Genomic DNA, 20,346 nt, shown 5'->3' with positions numbered 1-20,346 from the left:
CCTGTTCCACTCATCCTGCTTCTCAGGCACCGTTGGAAGTGAGCAGTGCTGGATGTACAGCACAGCCTCTTGTTTTCCTTCCTTCCTCCCACTTGATATGAAGATAATGGGAATAAAAGGCTCCTGGCTATGGCTTGGTGGCTTTTCTGGCTGTGCTGGACCACAGCCCATCACCCTGGGGAGGCTGCTTTGCTTCCAGTGCTGCTCCAACCTTGGCTCACACGTGTGGCTCCAGGCAGGGCTGGTCCTGCAGGCTTGCTCGGGGTGGGTTTGGCAGCACGAGTGAGATAAATGCACAACTTCCTTGGAGAACTGCTGGATTGGGAATGTGGCTGCCCTGGGGTCAGGGGCCTGGGCAGTGCTCTGGGGTGATGCTGGGTGTTTCTGCACCATCAGCTCAGGTTTGTGGAAGGACATGGGGACACTCAGGTGGCCTGAGGTATTTATTTGCCTGAAGCACTTGCATTGTTCATCTTTGCAGCCATCAGTGGGATGGGCAGCAGCTTCGAGGTGGCTTCTGTCTGTGGTTGCTTGGTGAAGGGCAGCGTTGTGCTTTAGAGAGGAAAAAATGAGTGGAAACAGGCTGCTGTGTCTTGCCTGCCCATCTTTTGGGGGAGAGAGGGCCATGGCCCCCCACTTCTCAGCTGCTGTGGGCTGGGAGGTGGAGCTCACAAAGACTTCGCTCTGCTTTGCGAGCTTCTGGCCCAAAATCTCCTGCCCTCAGGCAACTTTTATAAGATTGGACCCCCTAAAAGGGTTATCGTGTCCCTGGCAACCCAGCTCAGAGGCTTCCAGCAGAGCCCTGTCAGACCTCACTGCCGCCTTATCTCTTCCTGGCTCTTTCCCCAGTCACCCCCAGCCCCACTGTAACAACTGAATATACGTGGTTGCCATGGGAACAGAAATTGGCTGCTTATGCTGATTTTTGTGGCAAACTCCAGGAGAGCTGTTGCTGTTTTTTTAATAGCAGACGGGAGGTGGCCCAGGTTGTGAAAGGTGGTTGACTCAGGGTGCTTCGAACTGGCCCTCAGGATGTTCAGCTCCAAACATCCTGTCTGAGGGGCACCTCCCCATGGTGGCTTCTCCCTTTATCTGCCTCTTCTGAGTAATAACCTCCTTGCTGACACATCTGGAGAGGGAGAAGGACCGGCAGGAGTCACAGGTAAATTCTTCCATCCACACACTGGTGAGCAGCTGTGCCATGGAATGGACACAGCTGTGGGAACTTGGGAAGAAGGCACGTGGGGAGAACCTCTCTGAGAGACAAAGGTTCAGCTTGATGACAGCTGTGGGTGAGGCCGGTGGAAGTGGTGCTGATGGTGCCAGAAATCTCTGGCTTTAGCCCTTTTTTAGGGGAGGTTATTGTGATTTGGAGCCGCATCATAGCAGAGGATGGGAGTTGTTCAGCCTGGAGAGGAGAAGGCTCTGGGGAGCCCTCAGAGCCCCTTCCAGTGCCTAGAGGAGCCCCAAGAGAGCTGGAGAGGGACTCCTGGAGTGTCAGGACAAGGGGGAATGGCTTCCCACTGCCAGAGGGAAGGGTTACATGGGATATTAGGAGGAAATTCTTCCCTGTGAGGGTGGTGAGGCCCTGGCACAGGGTGCCCAGAGCAGCTGTGGCTGCCCCATCCCTGGAAGTGTTCAAGGGTGAAGGAGGATTCACAAAGAGAAGACCCTCCAAATGCCTGTGGCCAGGTGCTGAGCTTGCCCTCTGCACACAAGTTGGCTGTCCTGGAATGCTGATGGTTGCACCCATGGGTGCTTGTATGGAACACTGGTGTGTCCAGAGGGACAGCAGCAATCCCCCCATGAGAGCAAGTGAGGTCAAAATCATGGATGGTGGTGGGTCTGGAGCTGCAATGGCTCCAGGGGAGAGCCTGGGAGCGGGGCAGGAGTGCTGTCCTTCCCAAGCCAAGCCTGAGGAGGCTGCAAGCAGTCAGACAAGGCTCTGTCAGGACAGCAGGCAGCTCCCCTATGGCGATTAAGCAGGAGCTTCACAGCCTGGAAGCTGTGGAAGGAGAAAGGCAGCTCAGGTAATAACTTCTGACTGCAGCCATATTTCAAGTGCTCTGACAGACAGACCAGCTCCCAGGAGGAATAAATAACCTGGTGTCTCTGCTCTTTCCTGGCTGCCACTTACTTGGAGCTAAATGAGCTTTCATGGGAGCGTGGGCTCCAAAGCTGGAGTGGGGGAAGCCAGTGGGGTCAGGGTGTCAGGGCTGGGCTCGTTGGGCTGGTCGAGGGGCTCTGTGAATGTGGGGGGTTGTTTTCCTGTGCCTCAAATACGTGAGCTGTGCGAGTGGACTGTTGCTTGGAAACGTCTGGTTTTGCTGCAGAATAGTGGATGTTTCATAAAAGAAGGAGGGTTGTTTTGTTTTTTGGGGTTTTTTTTTAGTTAGTGAGTTACATGCAAGCTTCTGCTTGTCTGATGGTGGTTTGGGACATCTCTGCTACAAGAGAGATGCCCCAGGACATGGCAGGATTCCTGGAATTGTTCAAAGCCATGTTGGACGGGGTTTGGAGCAACCTGATCCAGTGGAACATGTCCCTGCCCACAGCAAGGAGTCGGAATGAGATGAGCTTTAAGGTCCCTTCCAGCCCAAACCATTCTGGGATCCATGGTGGCTGCTGAAGGGCTGTTTCCAGTTGCCGGGAAGCAAAGGAGACTCGTGACAACTCCCCAAAGCCTTGCTGGATTGGGCTGCTGAGGGGTTGCAAAGCAAAAGGGTCCCTGGCACTGCAAGGAAGAACAAGGCTGCTCTGCTGGGGAGGGGGATGGTCAGGGTAGGAGATTCCAGCTCTGAAACAGCAGATTGGGTCTGCTGGTAACTCAGGTGAAGGGGGAGATGGCAGGTGGGTGTGGGGCGACAGATCCCCGGGTTAATCCCGGATGCTGGCATGGCTTGGAGCAGCCTCTGGAGCTGCAGGTGGGACATGTTTGTCGTTTCTGGGCTCTGGGATGTCTCTGCTCTCCTTCTCTCCACCAGTTAATCATGTCAAATTAATGTTCCTGACAAGTCTCTCGATCAGGGTGCACTCCAGCTTCAGGCTGTTGCCCTTGCAGTCACAAGTAGGACAATGGTAAAATTTGGTTATATATCACGCAGTTGTGCTGTGCTTAAATGGGCTTTGTTGTTAGTCACTTCGGATGTAGATGTCTGTGCAGGGAAAATAAGTGTCCTGGCTGGGATGTCCAGGCTATAATCAGGAAAGTCGTGGGTTCTCCTGGGGAATCAGCCATCTCACCCTAATGTAGGCACCCAAAATAGAGCAGAGAGCCATCCCTGATCCCCAGCTCCTGGCTGGGGCATTTCTCACCTACCTGAAAGGCTGTTTAGTAACTTCCATCCTGAAAGGAAGCCTTAGCACAGATTTGAGCCTTTCCCAGATTGCCTGTGTCCCAGAGATGCAAAGGATGACAATGGTTTCTACATTCCAGTCCTGTGTTTACCACACGGAGCTGAGCCAGTCTGACCCATGCCGGCTCTGCAGCCAAAACCCAACCTGGAACGTCTTGCCGATCTCTCCCTCACCTCAGGCACTTGCCACACCACATCCTACCCTTGTTTTGCAGTGCCTAATTACTTTCTAGTGTGGGAGGACTCGGAGAACGTGCTGGAGTTGTTCATCCAGCCTCTGTAATTTGCTTTGGTATTTATAAACACAACGAGGATGTGATTTGTGATGCAAGGGCAGGTCGGTGTGGAAGCTTTGGGATGAGTAATGCCTTCCTCTGTGCACATCTGAGCTGCAGAAAAGGACTGGAAAGCCCATGAGGAGGAGAAAAGTGAGTCCTCCTTAGCTGGTAGAAGCTTACAGAGAGCAAGGAGAGAGGTCTTTCCGGAGGGAACAAGACCATCCCAAGGTAAAACAATGCTAGAAACTCTTAGATCATTATTTATTCCTTTCTGTGCTTGCTACACTGGGATTTTTCTCAGGAATTTTGGTATGGGCTGAAATACTTTGCAGGATATAAATTTGGTGTACCTTTGCTCATCTCCATCCTTCTTGGTTGGTACTCTGGCATTGATCTGACTTAGTCAAGGCTTTTATCTCTTGTGTCAAATCACCACTTGTGTGCCACACAAAGGTTGCGTGGAATATGCATGAGGCTCTTTTTCCAAGGGGTAGTGGTTCCTGGGTTGCCTCCTCCTGCACAGCCCAGAAAAGCCTTCACTGGCTGGAGGTCCTAATCCAGCACTGAATTCACACCCTGATAATTGCCTCATTTGGAGCAAGTTCATGGTCTAAGCAAATAACTGTCATGTTGCTTTTATTGGTAAAAACTTTGTTGTGTTTCTTCTCCTAATAGCTGTTACGCATTCTTGGGCACTAATGTACTGTTGTGTGGCACGAAGTCCTGATGATTTTATGTGCAGCCACAGGAATACAAATACACACACACAGTGGTGCACAGTGGCAGCTTCCCCGTGCTGATATCCATCTCTGGTACTCCCTGTTTGAGCTGAGCCATGTGCACCTGCTCTGTCAGGATGTGGATCCCTGGGGATGCTGAGCAGCCCAACAACTCCCTTGGGGATGCTTTAGGTTGGCCATCAGGCGCTGTTTGTCCTTGCAGGTCCGGAGAACGAGCCCGATGCCAACAAGTTTTCTGGGCAGTGCCCTCCGGGGCACTTTCTTCTTCGCCTTTGGCCTGTGGTGGTCAGTGCGGTACCCCCTGAAGTACCTCAGAAGGAGAGGTGACGCCGAGGGCCAGCGGGGCCGCGGGCGCGCAGAGCTCTTCGAAGGGGCAGTCAAAGCTTTCTTTGCTCTAGTAGGTAAGAGATTACGATGGTGAGTCCCTGCCCCAATATCTACTAACACAGCAGCCACTCTCCCCACGACGCTGGGGCTGTTTGTAGTGGGAAACCTCTGGCACAGTAGGGCTTGGGGACATGCTTGTGGCACGCCCTGGGACGGGACCTTGCTGTTGCTCTCCTGGGCAAACACCACTATGGCTTCATCCCTGCAAAGGAACACTCCCTCAGATCTGTCATTTCCCTGTGTATAAGGAAAAGTGACTTTTTCTCTCTTTGCCCAGGGATACTGGTGGAGCAGTTTGTCCCCACGGGTCCCCACCTGCAGCTGTACAGCCCCAAGACGCACAGCTGGACTGACCTCACCCCCTGGCACTACTCCACCATCTACCTGTTCTTCCTCCTCTCTGGCATCACAGACCTGATCTCACACTCCCCGCTCAAGCTGCCACCGGGCTTGGACCGGCTCTCGCTGTCCCTGGCTCTGCTCGTGGAAGGTGAATTGCACCTGGTGCTGGGGGAGGAGGGGACACGGAATAAGGAATTGCTGCCGTGCTCATGGGTGTGACGGCTCCTGGGCAGTCTAGGAGCCCCAAAGGCAGAGCTGGAAGGGGTGTGGATGCACGATGGCACTGGCTGTGTGACACTGTCACCCCCTCCTTGCTCCTCCTAAATATGGATTCAGCCATAGCTGGATGCCACAGGGGATGCTTGAGGGATCTGTGCTTCTCCTGGTGGCCAGCAACTTGCTCACTCTGGAGTTACAAAAAGGTGTCATCTCCCCACCTTGGTTGGATGTAGAGGGACAGACCCTGAGACAAAGCTCCCCACCATCTTTTGAGCTCAAGGTGCACATCCCTGTGCTCCTCCTGCAGCCCTGGCTGGGGCACAGGGATCCCCACAGGTACAGGGGCACAGGGAGCTCCGTAGGCACAGGGGTTCCTTGGGGCAGAGCAGAGCCAGTGCTGGGGCTGCCTGGTCATTGCAGAGGGAAGGTGGTAACTGCAGCTGGTGGCTCTCTGGTTCTTCCCCCCAAGGTAGATCATGGCAAGGCCTGGAGCATAGTCTGAGTTTTCAGATGATCTTTTAAGAGAAAAATCCCAGAGTGTCCTTTGCTAACACAGGGTGGATCTTGGCAGGTTTGCTCTTCTGTTTCCGTGACTACAGCAATGCTGTGCTGGACCACCACCTCCACTCCCTGCTGGCCATGGCTATCTTTGCCGGAGTCTTCTGTGCCCTCCTAGAGGTGTTCCTCCGAGACCATATCATCCTGGAGACCTTCAGGACCAGCTCCTTCCTTCTCCAGGGCTCTTGGCTTTGGCAGGTCAGTGTGTATCCAGCATTCTCCTCAGAGCTTTCCACCCAGGAAGGCAAGTGGAGTGGGGCTGCTCTGCCCTTTTAGGCACATCTGTTGGGGTTAAACTTGTAGGCTGTTCAAATATCTTTGTAAATAAGAAGAGGAAATGAGGCTCAGTGCCAGAGCTGCCATTGTGAAGAAGTGCATGTGTAGTGTAGCAGCATGGACAGACCTGGAAATGAATGGAAAGTGGAAATCGGAGCTCCCAAGGGAAGGAAACCGCAATCATGAATTTTTTTAAATTTCGTTAGGTCCATTTTCTTCCTCTGTTTGTTCCAAGTAACTGGAAACATCTGGAAATCTCTCACATAATCACCCAGCTTTTGGTCTAGGGGGAAATGTACAGACTGGCAATGTCACCTTTGGGACGTCATCTTTCTTCAGGATGCTGCACTGCAAGCCCTAAGGATTGTCTGAAGAGAATCCACCTCCTCCTGACACCCTTGTGTCAGTCTGAGGGGGCAAGGGTGCTTGGGGAAGCCAAGGGCAGTGCCCCAGGTGTTACTTGGGGTTATAGTGCCTCTAGTCCACAGTCAGCTGCAGGAGGTGGGCTGAAAACAGGAGGGATGTGCTAAAGCCTGACTTCTTTTTCATCTGTGATCAGATTGGGTTTGTGCTGTCCCCTCCGTGGGGAGGACCAGGCTGGGATCAGAGCGACCCCAGCAACCTCTTGTTCCTCACCATGTGCTTCTGCTGGCACTACGTGGGTGCTCTCGTGGTGATGGCCACCAACGCTGCCATGACCCGCTGGTATGAGGGGTCCTGGTACAGGGCGTGGGCTGGGGTGGCCAAGAGCAATGCTTAGACCCAACACTGGGGTGGGAAATCCATGCACCAGTGTGTCATGGGACAAGGAGTGTGGGTGTCCCTGCATATCCAAGCATGGCTTGGCTGGAAAGGGTGGGCTCCATGCCACCACAGAGCAGCCTTTCCAAGCAGGGTGGGGTGAGCCAGTGGCTCTCACTACCCACAAATCCCTGACCAGTGTCACTGTCTCTCCTGCAGCTGCAATGAGTCCTGCCAGCTGAAATTTGGGGACATCGACGTGGAGCTGGACTGTGGCTTGTGCCTTCACAGAGGGAAGAAGAGCTCCAGTGGTGCCTTGCTGCCGGAGGGCAGCTCAGATGACAAATGAGGCTATGGCGGGCATGGAAATCTCTTCCCTGCTGTTTTAGAGCACTTGACATGAGGTTTTTAATTAGTCTTGATAAACTACAGCAGCACTTGACAGTGGAGCTTCAGAAGTAGGAGGCAGGACCCTGAGCAGAGTGTGGCAGGGAATGCAAAGCCTTTCTTGTGCATCCCTTTGGTAGCCACAAGTTTTTAATGCTGTGAGCTGCAGCCCAGGCTGCAGACTGCAGGACTCGTTTGCTGGTGGGGTCCAACTGGTGTGGGAAATCTATTTTTTAAAAATTATTTTCCCTTCTGCTTCCTCAGAAGGGAGCCAAGCCAGCGTTTAAAGCTCCTGGTGGCTGTCGTTCACTCTGGTGTTAATGGAGAGGGTTTTGTACACAACTGAATGTACAGGGTATCCGTGTTCACCAATAAAGTGCTTTAACACACCTCCTCTGTGGATCTCTTGAACACAATGTTGCAGGCTAAGGCTTCAAAATGGTTTGGGCTGTGGATCAAATATCTGAGGGGTGGGACTATGTGTGATTTAATGCAGACAAATCTGCCCAGGGAAGGGTGGGTGTCCAGTGGACAGAAATGATGGAGGGTAGCTGCTCTCCTGCTTGTTTTTCATCAGAAGCTGAGTTAGGCATGTGATCCAGGGGTGTGGTGGTCCTGGGAGGTGGGATATTTGCTGGGCAGGGGGCTCAGCTCGGAGAAAGACCCTTGAAGCAAAATTATGGTTTTAGCTGGCTGGGGGTGGGTGTACGGATGGCCTTGGTAAGTCTCTGAGAGCCCTGCAGTGGTCTCAGCTTTTCTCCAACACCTCTATTCCCCCCTTGGAGCTGGTCACTTCCAAACAAAACCTTCCCATTAGGGGTGTCTGCCTTGCTGTCGGTGTCTCCTTTTGTTTGCAGGAGAATAGTGTGGGGGAATCCTTCCTGCCATTGAGAACAAAACCGAATTTAAAAGATAGCATTAGGAGGATTAGTGAAAGAACATCACTAATCATCATCCAAAAGTTCATCATCAACATCTAAAATGTTTGTGCCATGTCCTTGGTTGAGGGCTGGGCTGGGTGAATAGGGGAGCACAAACAGCATTGATTTTATCTTCCAACGCCTTTACTGTATTCCCCTAAGAAATGCAAGAGCCAGTTTAGTCTGAAGACATGCCTCCTGGGCTGCACAGGCTGGGAGGAAAGAAAAATCCCCCCCTGGTTCAAACCAGTTGCAATTCCCAGCCCGATGTGAGCTCCCTGGAAGAGGGAGTATTACCTATTTAATTTTTTATTTGGCATTTTTAAATTTTATTTTTGTATTTTATTTTTATATTTTCTCCTTTTGGAGCAGGGCTGGAAGAAGACCAATGCTTCGCATTGCTGGCAGCTGTCCAGAAAAAAACCTTGAGGAGCAGAAAAAACCAAGTGCAGTGTTTTGGGCTCCCTCATTTGGCACCCACACACAGAGGATGGTTAATTGGGATTCTAAAGCAGGCTGCCCTCCTGAGCAATGATTTCTCCAGGATCTGGTTGCCTTTAAGTCGGGCTGATGTGGATCTCCAGTACTGGAGTGAGAGCTTGTATTGTGCTCCATTGAGGTGATGTGCTCCCATTGTTAATAATCCTCCTGGGACTAGAAGTGGGGTCATTGTGTCAAGTTGTTACAGACTGGCTGCCATTAATGGGAAGCTCAGTGCAGAGGTTACAAGCTGGTGTACTGAGCTCGGATTGAAAAGAGGGGGAAAACAATCTCTTTCCCCTTTGATCAACTAATGTTACTTTTTTCCTGGGCTTTTTTTCTGCCCTAATGTTATCTTTGCAGTGCTGAATCTCTTACTGAGGATTTTGCTGCATAAAATGTCGGTTTTGCTGGTGATGTTTCTTCTTTCTTTGACTAAATGGGAAAGCAAATAGTAATCATCCTGCTGTGTGTTTCGACAGGTTCGGTGGGATCACACTCCAAGACCAAGAGGGTTTCTTTGAACTGGGCACCCAAAATTACCTGTTACCATGTTAGGTGATAGAGCTGCCCCATATTTGACATAATGACTAATGTTCCTTGTGTCAACAGAGTAGAAAGAAGACATGAGGTTGTTGAGGCTGTGGCTGTGTTTGTTGAACAGTTCCCAGCTAGCCTGGGTGTGGGATTGATATTTCCTGGAACATCTTCTCTCCCAGTGAAGCTGGAAAGGAATAAAGCTCATTGAGTAGAGAGTCGGCCCATGGCAGGGGGTTGGAATGAGATGATCTTTAAAATCCCTTTCAACCCAAACCATTCTGGGATTCCATGAGTAGGCAAGGTGCAAGCGATTGGTAAAGTCCCCATTGTCCACCCAAAACTGTTGCTGGTCCTGTGCTGTGGACACAGGGGGCCCTGAAATAGGTGAGAGCTGGACACCTTGTTCCATTGGAGTCCCTGCCTCTCCAAGGTGGGTTAGGATCTGTGCCTGGGTGAGTTTAATTACCGGAGACCTCATTATTTATCATACACAGACCTGAGAGGTGCTGTTCCTTTTATTTTCTGACAGAACATTCGATTCCTTGTGTAGTTCCTGTAGCATGTCTGCGCTGTTGATCCCCAGGGAGACGCAGAGATGTGGATGATTTTCTTTTCCCATGGACTGTGGGCTGTGATTCCCTGAAAATACCTTGGCCAGAAAGCAATGCTGTGTCTCTTTGTTGTTCCACATGTTGTTAAGCTTTAAATGATGCACAAGCCAGGATCTAAGGTAATTCTTCCCTGCATTTTACCTTTTTTCTTGTCTATTGGCACACAGAAACACTAAGACCGGTGGTTTTGATGAGAAATATTCTCTGCTGCACAACTAAACTTGGAGAATTGATTGAGGTATCCAGAACACACGTGCTGAAGTGTTTGGAAGGAATAGGGACCCTCGTGCTCCCAGGTTGAATTCACAAGTTGTCTCATAGTAAGGGCTGGGAGAATGTCATGAAAAGGGGGATGTAAAAGTTTTCCCATTTCCACAAATCCTCTGCTGCTGGTAAATGTCAGGAACGGGCTTTTACCCTGAAGGAACTGGCCATGGAAGCCTTTGGAGGATGGCTGGGTGTGATTTGGGAACCCTCTTGTCTCAGCTGGAGGGAAGAGAAATTCTTGAGACCATATGGAAAATTGCTGCTGGACGAGCTGAGGTGCTTTACAGACCCTCTGTACTCGGATCCGTATGCAAAACCTTTGTTACTGCTGAGACTCTTGCTGGAGATTCATGGTTTGAAGAGGAGTTGAAATTAGCACTTCAAGCACCACTAAAATCTACTCTTTCAGCTTAATTATTATACTTAGCTTCCAAACTTAATGCAATTGCTGTTCAGAGGACAATTGGATTTTCTAGGTCATTCATCTCTTCCAGAACTTATAATATTTCATACTTTTTTTTTTTTAATGCATTTCTTGCCTATTAACTCAAGTGATTTAAGAAACAACAGTCAGCAGTACATGGTTTTTTCCTCTATGAGGATGCACAACTTGGATCTCATTCAAGGTTGTGGTGAGGCTGCATCTTGAATAGTGTGTTCAAGTTTGGGTCCCTCACTACAAAGGCATGGTGGTGCTGGAGGTTGTCCAGAGAAGGGAACAGAACTGGAGAAGTGCTACCAAGGAGGGGGAAGTTTTCCAGCTCTGGCTGGAGTAGTTTTTTTGGGAGGCTGGAGGTTCTTGGATGTGCCTGAGTGGTGATCATGAAGTGTTTTGTGGAGAGGAGGCTGCTCCTGCTTGCAGAATGCTCTGGGTTCCAGCAAGAGTTTAACAGTGTAACAGGGGTGATAAATTCATTGTTAATTGTTAATTCATTTCCATGTACTTTGCGAGACTTCAGACCAGCAAACAGTTTGCTGAATGCCTGTGTATAATGAGATGCTCAAATATGATGAGTCTTAAGAGTTAGAATGGCAGTATTGAAAAAGATACAATTTTCCCCTAGAGGTATCATCTGTGGAGTCTCATAGTGCTCACATCACTCATCTCTTTCCTGACATGTCTATGAATGTCAGGTAGGTGTTTCTTTTCCCAGCACTGCTTTGAAAATAGATACCAGTGACTATATTTTGTGGGGGGAAATAAAATTTAAAAATCCAGGTGTGCCAATGTGTTTCACCAAACAAATTTCCCTGTTTATTAACCTTAATAATATTTCTTTTCCCTGCAGGCCATGAGGTGGTTCATGCACTGTGTGAGTGCTAAGGCTGGTGTTAGGATGCCTCATCATGCTCAGTTTCTGCTGGTTCTGTGAGGTGTTTCGAGTTCACAAAGAGCATCCTTCTCAGCACAGTGGAGTCTGATGAGATGGTGATTACACATCTTACTGATTTCCAGAAAGCAACTTGGAAACATCTTTCGTGCAGCTGCTAAAATCTGGTGAACCTTTTTTTCCTCAGGACGCCTCAGCAAACCTGAGCTCATCTTTGGAGTCTCCAACTGCAACAGCAGCCAGGCTTCTCTCTGCCCTCTTGCTTCAGTTGAAAGTTGGGTATAAAGATAAAGAAAGGTTTTTCTAATGCTTAATATCATTATCCAATACTTTCCTCTGGTTGGATTGTGTGTGCTGGGGATATTATTATAATTATATTGGGATCAGCAGTTACTGTGATATTGTGGTGGGGGCCTGAGTTACCTGGATTAAAAGATGAGTTACCTGGATTTGAACAATGAGCTGCCAGCACTACTTGGAAACCCAACTTAAGCCATCAACAGTGCAGCAAAACCTGGAAAAGCTGCTCTCCAGAGCTGGTGCTGGGATGCTGAAAGAACAGCAGTTGCCTCTTTTTCATCTTTCTCTACTGGTGACTTTAATTGCCTCTCATTTCTCAGGGTTATACTGTTGGAAAGTAAAGTACGTAGTTCCTGCATTCATGTGTGAGTGTAGGAGAGAGGTGTTGAGCTTATCAAATAACATAATTTTTACTTGATTTGCAGCATATTTGTGATACATCTGTTCTGCTGACCTGATGTGCTGTCTTACAATGTGCTACCAGTGCTCCACCAGCTGCTCCATCACCTGGTGAGTGCTGTCACTGCCATGAAGGGGTGGGAAAAATGTCCTTTTGTGCTGGGTTTAGGTGGTTCTCTTTTCCCTCTGTGGGCTGCTGGCATCTGATGGACATGGTGCAGCTCTTGTTTCTTCCTTTGTTTCTTCCTCACTGGGAGACTCTATCTGCAACACAATGGACAAAACCCACCTAATTCTGCAATTTATCAGAAAAAAATTCTACCTGGCCAAGCTGTGTCACGGCTCAGGTGGGGGCTGAGTCTTAACTACACCTTGGGCCTCAGCAGTGTCACAGAAAGACACTTGAGTAAATGTGAAATTGATTTAGTTTATCTTGATATTCAAAGTATTTGTCTTAGAATGTGTAATGTTCTACACAGGGCCATAAGAGTGAGTTTGTTGGGTTTTAAAGAGAATTTTAGATGGATTTAAAAGAAAAAACTCTCAGGGGTTTAAAACAGAGAGTTTTTTAGGTTTAAGAAGTTTTTGTGTTGTGCTGTAGTTCTTCTTTAACTTAATGTTGTATCAAAACATTTTTGTTACGGAAGCCTTTGGAAGGTGGGAGCAGAACAGAGGAGTTGGCCCAAAATCCTTGTCTTTCCTAGGGATTCAATGAAGCATGGAAAACACTCAGCTGCTGGTTTTAATTATTGACTGAAGGAAAACTAAATTACCATGTAGATGTCTGTGTACAGTTTAAGTTTCCTGGTGCTCTGTAGCAAATTCCAGGTAAAATTTAGATTTAAATGGCAAAATAAGGACTGGAGATACACTTCCCATCTTAACTCCTGGAGGCACAGCTGTAGCAGTTTAATTAATTGATTTAATCAATTGATTAATTATCACTTGAGCACATTGATTACTTGATTGAACTTCTGTAGAAACCAGTTTTATATTTTAGACCAGCTTTAACAGCAGAACTGGAGCCTCTCAGGCAGCACTGGATGTGTAAACATGACCATAAAGCTCGTTTGTGGTCAAAGAAATTCCTGTTCTTGTTTGGGCAGAGAACGTTTATTCTATGTTTTGTGCTTAATTGGAAGGGGAGAAGCTTCACAACTGAAGATGATTTAGACCAAGTGCACGGGATCTTTGTACAAGCAAAACACAACAGCCTTAAAATACTTTATTTTTACTTTTATTTTTTAAAATTAACTTTTGCTTTACTTTCAATTTTTGCTTTAAGTTTTGCTTTAAGCTTTGCTTACTTTTATTTTCACTTACTGTTATTTGCTTTAATTTTCACCTTTTTATTTTTGCTTTCATTTACACTTATTTTTATTTTCACTTCTACTTTTTATTTTTTAAATATACTTTTAAGACAAAAATAAAAAGTCCAAACACCATCAGCTGCCCCAGACTTGTCCCACCCCAGCCAAACTCCAAACCACTGTCGTTTACTACTGTAAAAATGAAAATTGCAGCCCCCCTCCCCTAGAGTTTATACATTTTTTTAAAAGCCCCCCCCCAGTAAAAGATGTAACACACCACCTACCTGGAACTGTGATCCTCTGGTTTATTAGTGTCTTGGTTTGAAAGACAGGTGTCTGCCAAGGAAGGCAGGAGTCTCCCTTGGAATGGAAGAAAATAACAATTGCAACCCCCTTCCCTCCAAGTTATTATAATTTTGAAATCAAGGGGCTTTTAGGCAAAGATGTGGGAAATAGGAATAGCAGTTCTTTACTATTAGATATATAACCAGTCAAACAAACAGCAATACCTATGGCAGTAACAGCAAACAATCCCAAACCCAGTGCCGGCCTTCTCGGCTGTCAGGCCCTTTCCCCTCGGGTGCAGTTCCGCTCGCAGCCGGCAGGGGCGCTGGCGGCTCCCGGTGAGCAGGGCAGGTGCGATGGTTCCCCCGCGGCTGCAGGGGGCGCTCCGGAGCGAGCTCGGGGAGCACGCGGCACCGGTGCCCCGGGATCCCGGGAAGGGATGGGACAAAGGCTTCACAAACCCTGGGCAGCCGATCCCGGTGTCCGGCCGGACCCTCGGGAACAGCAGGCTGGAACGGCAGGGACGAGCACAAATCCCGGGTGGCAGACGAGATGTATCCAAACTGCGGTGGGAACCCCCCGGAGGTCTGGGCAGGCAGGGTGAGCAGGGCTACAACGCAGCGAAGGCTCGAAACAACGGCAGGGGCAGGGCGGCCACGGCCCAGCTCCCAGCGGGGCAGGGAAAGGCGGGCTTGGGATCCCGGGGTTTCTCCCATAGAAGGGAGGCAGCCAAAGAAGCAGCCTCTCTCTCTGTCCAGATCCCGAGGACTGACTCCCCACACACCCAGGTGAAAGAGATGCCCCCCTCCCTCTGTGGCCAGGTCTTTTGTTTTTCTTAAGCACCCAGCAATTTGTCCCCCTGGCAACATGTATGGGGGAAATTCCTTTAAGAGAAAAATAAAACGGGAGGAGAACTAAAACCCCAACAATTAGGCATCCAGAAACACCCAACATCAAAAATTCTTTCAAGTGAGCCAAATTCTAAGCCCTTCATCAGAAAAAAATCACCGATTTCCACGCTGAAGCTCCTTTTTTCAGCAAGATATTCCAAATATACCAGTAAAGTGTTGTGGTGGATGGACACATCCCAAGTTATATATAGTTAATAGATATATAAATAAATATATATTTACATATACGTATAGTCTGTAAAAGTAAAGAACACTTGAGCATCCTCAACTACCCTTGGAAAAATATGAACTGACAGCACAGGAATAAATGCACCATCTAAACTCAGAGTGTGATTCAGAGCAAAAACTGATTCAACATTCACTTCCACAGTTCATTTTGGGCCATTGGAAATTCAAATATTCTCTGATTTTTCAGGCCTGAAATTAAATTACAAGGACTTTTCTCATCTGTGGCTTGTAGTTCTTGATGCATCACCCTGAAAAAAAATGGATGCTTCAAGTTCAACCCAAAAAGATGGTTTTGGTGTTCACTCTTCAAAGCAAGCAGAAAGCAATTAGGAAAAGGTAAAACAAACAACATTCCCAGAATTATGAGCAGAGAAAGGCACTAAACACATAATCTGTACAGAAAGGATTATTAATTAAGCAACTGGAATAGCTGAAGGCTGGATCTGTGACCAAGCCTTGGGATAGTCCCAGTCTACTTGATTCTCAGGACCTGGAGTGAGCTCTAGTAACTTACTTGTGTCACCAGCAAGGCATAAACCCAAAATTCAGCCCTCAAAAAACCTCAGACTATGGGGTATCCATCCCAGCAGAGAACAGCTGGATCATGACTTTGCCTGCAGTTTATTTCTTTTCCAGCATCCAAATACTCACACGGCCATAAGGAGTGTTTCTTTCCTCATCCCTGCTGAAAACTCATGTCCGTTAACTGCATCTTCACAGACAGCACAAAATCTAAAGCAGAAGATCTTGTTGCAGCCGAAAAAGTGACACCAGAAGATGGCCCAGCAAGGGCTGAGCCCCAGAAAAAGGGCTACACACAGATAAATTTGCCCAGAGGAGGAGAAAAGGATATTTTCTGTGGCCTTCTGTCAAGGTGGAGTAGGGATCCACCTTTAGACATTCTTGACCTCAGATAACAATTCACATAGTTTTTCCTGCCCCAAAACCCATGGATACAAGCAGAAGAGCTGCTGCTGAAAAAGGCAGCATTACATTCGCCCGCCCAGGGACCTGCTCTGACCCAAGCTGGGAGGTCAGTGTGATGCCTTCCAGAAGTCCCTTCCAGCCTTCATTTCTCCAGGAGCCTGCACCAGCTGCAGGATTATGCCCTGCTGAACCACCACACTGGAGAAAACAATTATTCCTCACCTTGCATTTGGAGAGGCCCTGCTCTGTTCTCCACTGCAGGAAGCAGAGGCCCTGGTCAGCACATGGAATAGCCCCTGCCCTCCCCTTCACACACACACCCTGCAAACCCAGGCAGCAACACTAAAAACCCAATCTGAAAGGCCTCTTTTCAACCAGGATGCTCTAAGAACTGGCCCTCTTTGCCAGATGTTCACAAACACACCCTGGAAGCACCAAGCTCAGCTCCAGAATGGCAGGTCTGTGCCAAGTCCCCATCCCAGCAGCCACCCAGGGAGTGGGTGAGATAGCCAATCCTTCTGCTCAGAAGCCTTTACACCACTTTCTCCCTGCAGGTGTTTTCTCTGAAGAGCCTGTGCTTTCAGCTAAAAAGAATAAATCCACCCTGGCACCATCCAAGAGACCAGAGTTTCCCTCTTTTTTGAGCTTGCCATAGGCAGAGCCCTTCCTCTCAGAGACCCTGCAGGAGGGTACACCAGACAGCTGCTACAATATAATCCATAAGGGATATTAAATCCAAGTCAGGCATCTGCATCTCCCTCACCCTTCACTGACGCTGTCTGGAGCACCAGAACTAGAAGCACCCTCAGCTTCTTTGCTGTCAGAGCAATATGTTTTACAGGGAGAGATTTTTCAGAGCCACACACACATGGGATGAGCAGAAAGGTCAAAGCCAAGAGTAAACACATTCAAAGTCTCAGGTGTTTCACTTCCTGCTGCACAGTCAGGCAGAGAAAAGCCCCCGGTGCACAGGCAGGGACTCAGAGGAGGGAATAGATGTGCTCCCTGCCAGGGAATGTTCCCAGGGAGCAGATGAGGAGGAGGAAGAAAATCCCTGCTCTCACATGAAAGCAGGTGAGACGCTCCTGAGAAGTTCCTGCCTCCAGAGTGGCCTCCAGCCCAGGCCCAGAGGATGGATTTTGGACCAGCCTGTGTTGCTGTGGAGACTGCAAGGATGTTGAGGATGCCAGGAGGATCATTCACAGGTAACGTGACTCCCCTTGCTCCTTCTGCTCTCACATCCAGGGATCATCTGGGGAAGTCTAAGCATGGAAATGGAACATTGGCTAAGGTCCCTACCTTCCCACAGCACAGCCAGGCTGTGGGACCCAGACCTCCATGAAGCTCTGACATGGGAGGATGAGGAAGCCTTCAGAAAACTGAGATATCTCCAAGCTGTTCCAGTCAGACCCAGAAATTCTGGAAGATTATTAAGTTCCACAGACTCTGGCCCATCATCTCCTCCCCTTAAGGGTCTTTACCCCCTCCCACTGACACACATCACGGCAAGATTCTGGGGAGATGGGAACACTTCCCTCAGGTCCAGCCCCTCCCACCACCTTCAGCCCCACACTCCAAGCACCACAGTCTGTCTGGAGATGAGCCCAGGGAACCTCCCTGATGCCATCCAGAGACTGATGGTATTTAACAACCAGCTTGTTCAGCCCACAGCCTGTTCTCAAATTGCTCTCAGGAACACAGTGCTGCTGGAAATAAAATTCTACATTAACCCATCCTGGCAGGACACACGGAGAGCCTCCAGGCCAGGGGTTAAGTGCTGCTGCTACAAAGCACAGTCTCCACACAGGTCATTGGTAAATACAGCAAAATGCTCACAGTTTTAACCCACTCACTCTTGCAGAACCACATATACATGAATTAAATCCTTGTTTCTCACAGGTGCTGTGCTCAGCAGAATCTTCTCCCCACCTCTGCAGCAAAGCTACCAGTGCCTGCTGGGATAAAAACGTGAATTTACAGAGAGGCACCCAGAAGATTAAGGATGCTCTGACTCCTGCACTGGAGAAACAGCTTTTGAACCTGCTGCCTTACAGCTCCCTGAAGCTTCCATCCCATGCTGCTGCTGATGATCACAGCCAGGTGATCTGCATGTGGTCCCACTGGGACCTGAAAGCAGGAATGGCTCCACTCACCCTCGCTTTCCCTACCTTACTCTGCCCTATAAAAAACTGTCTTTTTCTGCTCGTCACTCTTGCCCCTCGCTGTGCACCTCTGGCAGCCTTTGTCACCACCACAAAGCCACTGATGCCACTGACCGAGTTGCACCTGCTCTGGACACCACCCAAATTCGTGTGGTGACACCAACTTTAAGCACCACACTCAGGCTGGACCGAAGGACACCTGCAGCTCTCAAACATCTACCTGAAACACCCCAGGTCAAAGGATTAGGAGGGTTTATGTGCTCCATCAGGTGAATGTCACCTTTTGATGGGGTAACAGAGGGAAAGGCTCTGGGCAGTGCATCACCACCTCCTTGAGGTCCTCATGAGCACCTTTAATCTCTTCTGTTGGCTGGGGCTGAATGATCAAAACCACACAACACAAATGTTGCTCTGCACATCAGAGACAAGTAGGGCTGGTAAAATCAATCCACCCACGTTCCATACACTTGCTCCTGTGCACAGAAGGGGCTTGACATCCATCACTATGCCCTTGCAGAAGAGCTACAAACAGCTTCAGGAGAAGGGAGACAAACTGACGCAGCACTTCCTCTGCTCAGCATTCCCAAAGGCCCTTCTCAAACATCCTGTTTCCTCACCAGAGCTACACTGCTCCTCTTAAAGAACTTTTTCCTTAAAATCAGTTTTTGGGTTGGAATGCAGCTCTCTACAACACCCTGCTGCACTGTGCTCTGAATCATTTAAGTGTCGTATTGCCATGAAACTGCTGATATTTCCCCAAACTACCCCACAGCCTGCTGGGATCAGCCCCTTTGCTTGCACAGCTGATACCAGGAACACCTGGGACCTGCCTTAGCATCCATCTTCAAGCAGCTACGTTTCAACATGACTTTTCAGAAGCGGTGTGTTGAGCTTTTGATGGGGTACCCTTCTTTCTTGAACCAGGGTAAGAGAGCAGAGGAGGCTGCTGTTCTGCTGAGTTCTTTATTTCATGGTCTCACAGCTTTCTTGAAGGCAGAGTTCAAAGGGGGTTACATGATAAAGGCAGCAGGCAAAAACAGCTGCTTCTTTTTTTATATGCTCTATACTCTAGACTCTATACTTTTTCTTGCAGAAGTGTGGATTATATTTGCTAACTGACCAATAAGATTAACACACGATTCTAGTTTTTCTTTTCTTAACCTATCCTGGTCTAATTCTAACAGTCGTAACCCTTACACCAGTGTTACACAGGTATTACACAGATTTGCATATACAGTTTCTATCAGTTATTGTTTATGTGAACACTCCATCTAAAAAACGTGAACAGTATAATTCTATCTATATTTTGTCTAAAGTAAAGAATTCTGTGAAAAGGTAACACTGCTGCAGCAAGAACTGTGTCCAAGGCCTCTGCTACAGCTTTTCAATGTTTAAGGCACTCAGCATATATTTCTACTAAAGTGAAAAATCTATATTTCTATTTCACTTTGGTGTGACTTCATGTATCTCAGCTTGTCCAAAGGTTTTAATTCAACCCCTGTGCTTTGGCTTCCCTCTGGGCCTGAGTCCAGAGGAGCTTTCACTCCAACAGCTGTGGTCAAAATCCATCCTAAAGAATCGATCCCAAGTGCTTGGCAGTCTGTGCCAAAGCATGGAATTAATAGACTTTGATTCCAGCCTGATGTATTTATTTTGCAGGACTAATAGAATTTATCAAAGGAAAAATCTAGTACCCAAATTCAATTCTGGAATTCAATCTGCAGCCTCTGTAATTTGTTTCTCTTGCAGGTCACCCTACCTGAGGGCGCAGTCCAAGAATTGCTTTGGGCTGCAGATATGCTTTGGCATAATTTAAAATAAATTTAGTTTAAAATCCAAACTCTTTCCCAAGTAGTTGTGACAAGCCAACAGACGGCATTTTCTAGGACAGCATCTGGTCTTTCCTTGGTGTCTGAATAATTTAACCAGAATATGGAAGTTCCATATTTAAGGAGCCCATGTTAAAGGAGAAACAGGACATGCAAGTGCTTCCTGTTCAAAATTGCTAAACCTTCTTGTTTCCTCCTCTCCCTCTCTTCCTCCAGACCTATTGGGAACTGCACAAATCGATATGGAGGAAAATTAATTCTGTCTATTGACCTCTAAAACGACATTCAAGTGGCAATGACTCGAGTTTTGGTCATTTCACTGACATGTGAGAGGAGGAATCTGTGCTTGAGGTCACACCTCAAGAAGAATAGAGAGGAATGACACACAGGAGCAGAAACAGCTTTGAGCTTTACAGGCTGTTAGTTTTAGGTGTTCTGGAAGAGACTTAAACCAAACAGTTATTTCCCCTCATAAAACAGCAGCAGCAGCAGCAATACAGTGAACACTAGCCATAATTAGCTGATTCCTGCCCTGGGCTCTATGACTTTATTTATTTCAGAT

The 20,346-nt window shown here is 48.2% G+C and overlaps 1 protein-coding gene and 1 long non-coding RNA gene across 5 annotated transcripts; both read left to right on the top strand.

Moving 5' to 3' along the window:
- The first annotated feature begins 351 nt into the window (after positions 1 to 351).
- On the top strand, positions 352 to 7,674 carry LOC116455784 (transmembrane protein 45B-like). 4 transcript variants are annotated; one of them, XM_032134056.1, is made up of 6 exons: positions 352 to 439; positions 4,577 to 4,775; positions 5,039 to 5,251; positions 5,894 to 6,078; positions 6,716 to 6,861; positions 7,117 to 7,674. In XM_032134056.1, exons 1-6 carry the CDS (start codon positions 416 to 418, stop codon positions 7,244 to 7,246), a joined length of 897 nt encoding a protein of 298 aa, XP_031989947.1. In that variant the 5' UTR covers positions 352 to 415; the 3' UTR covers positions 7,247 to 7,674. The 4 variants fall into 4 exon arrangements, with proteins under 4 accessions (XP_031989947.1, XP_031989949.1, XP_031989950.1 ...); XM_032134058.1 differs by lacking the exon at positions 352 to 439 and adding an exon at positions 1,057 to 1,162; XM_032134059.1 differs by lacking the exon at positions 352 to 439 and adding an exon at positions 1,220 to 1,292.
- Positions 7,675 to 10,621: 2,947 nt separating this feature from the next.
- LOC116455785 lies at positions 10,622 to 18,190 on the top strand. The gene is made up of 4 exons (XR_004244476.1): positions 10,622 to 11,531; positions 11,621 to 12,243; positions 16,865 to 16,998; positions 17,693 to 18,190. It is a non-coding gene; the product is annotated as an uncharacterized LOC116455785 (long non-coding RNA).
- Positions 18,191 to 20,346: the final 2,156 nt, after the last annotated feature.

The sequence above is a fragment of the Corvus moneduloides genome, chromosome 25 (assembly GCF_009650955.1).
Source record: "Corvus moneduloides isolate bCorMon1 chromosome 25, bCorMon1.pri, whole genome shotgun sequence".
Taxonomy (NCBI): domain Eukaryota; kingdom Metazoa; phylum Chordata; class Aves; order Passeriformes; family Corvidae; genus Corvus; species Corvus moneduloides.
Note: the sequence above shows the minus strand (reverse complement) of the source record. Positions and strands in the feature narration are given on the sequence as shown.

What these genes read in the sequence shown, in the direction of transcription:
- LOC116455784 (XM_032134056.1), top strand. Translation starts at nt 416, where the DNA reads ATGGGGACACTCAGGTGGCCTGAG. An exon ending in AGGGCTCTTGGCTTTGGCAG is followed by an intron (nt 6,079 to 6,715) that starts GTCAGTGTGTAT and finishes ATCTGTGATCAG; the next exon opens with ATTGGGTTTGTGCTGTCCCC. An exon ending in AACGCTGCCATGACCCGCTG is followed by an intron (nt 6,862 to 7,116) that starts GTATGAGGGGTC and finishes TCTCTCCTGCAG; the next exon opens with CTGCAATGAGTCCTGCCAGC.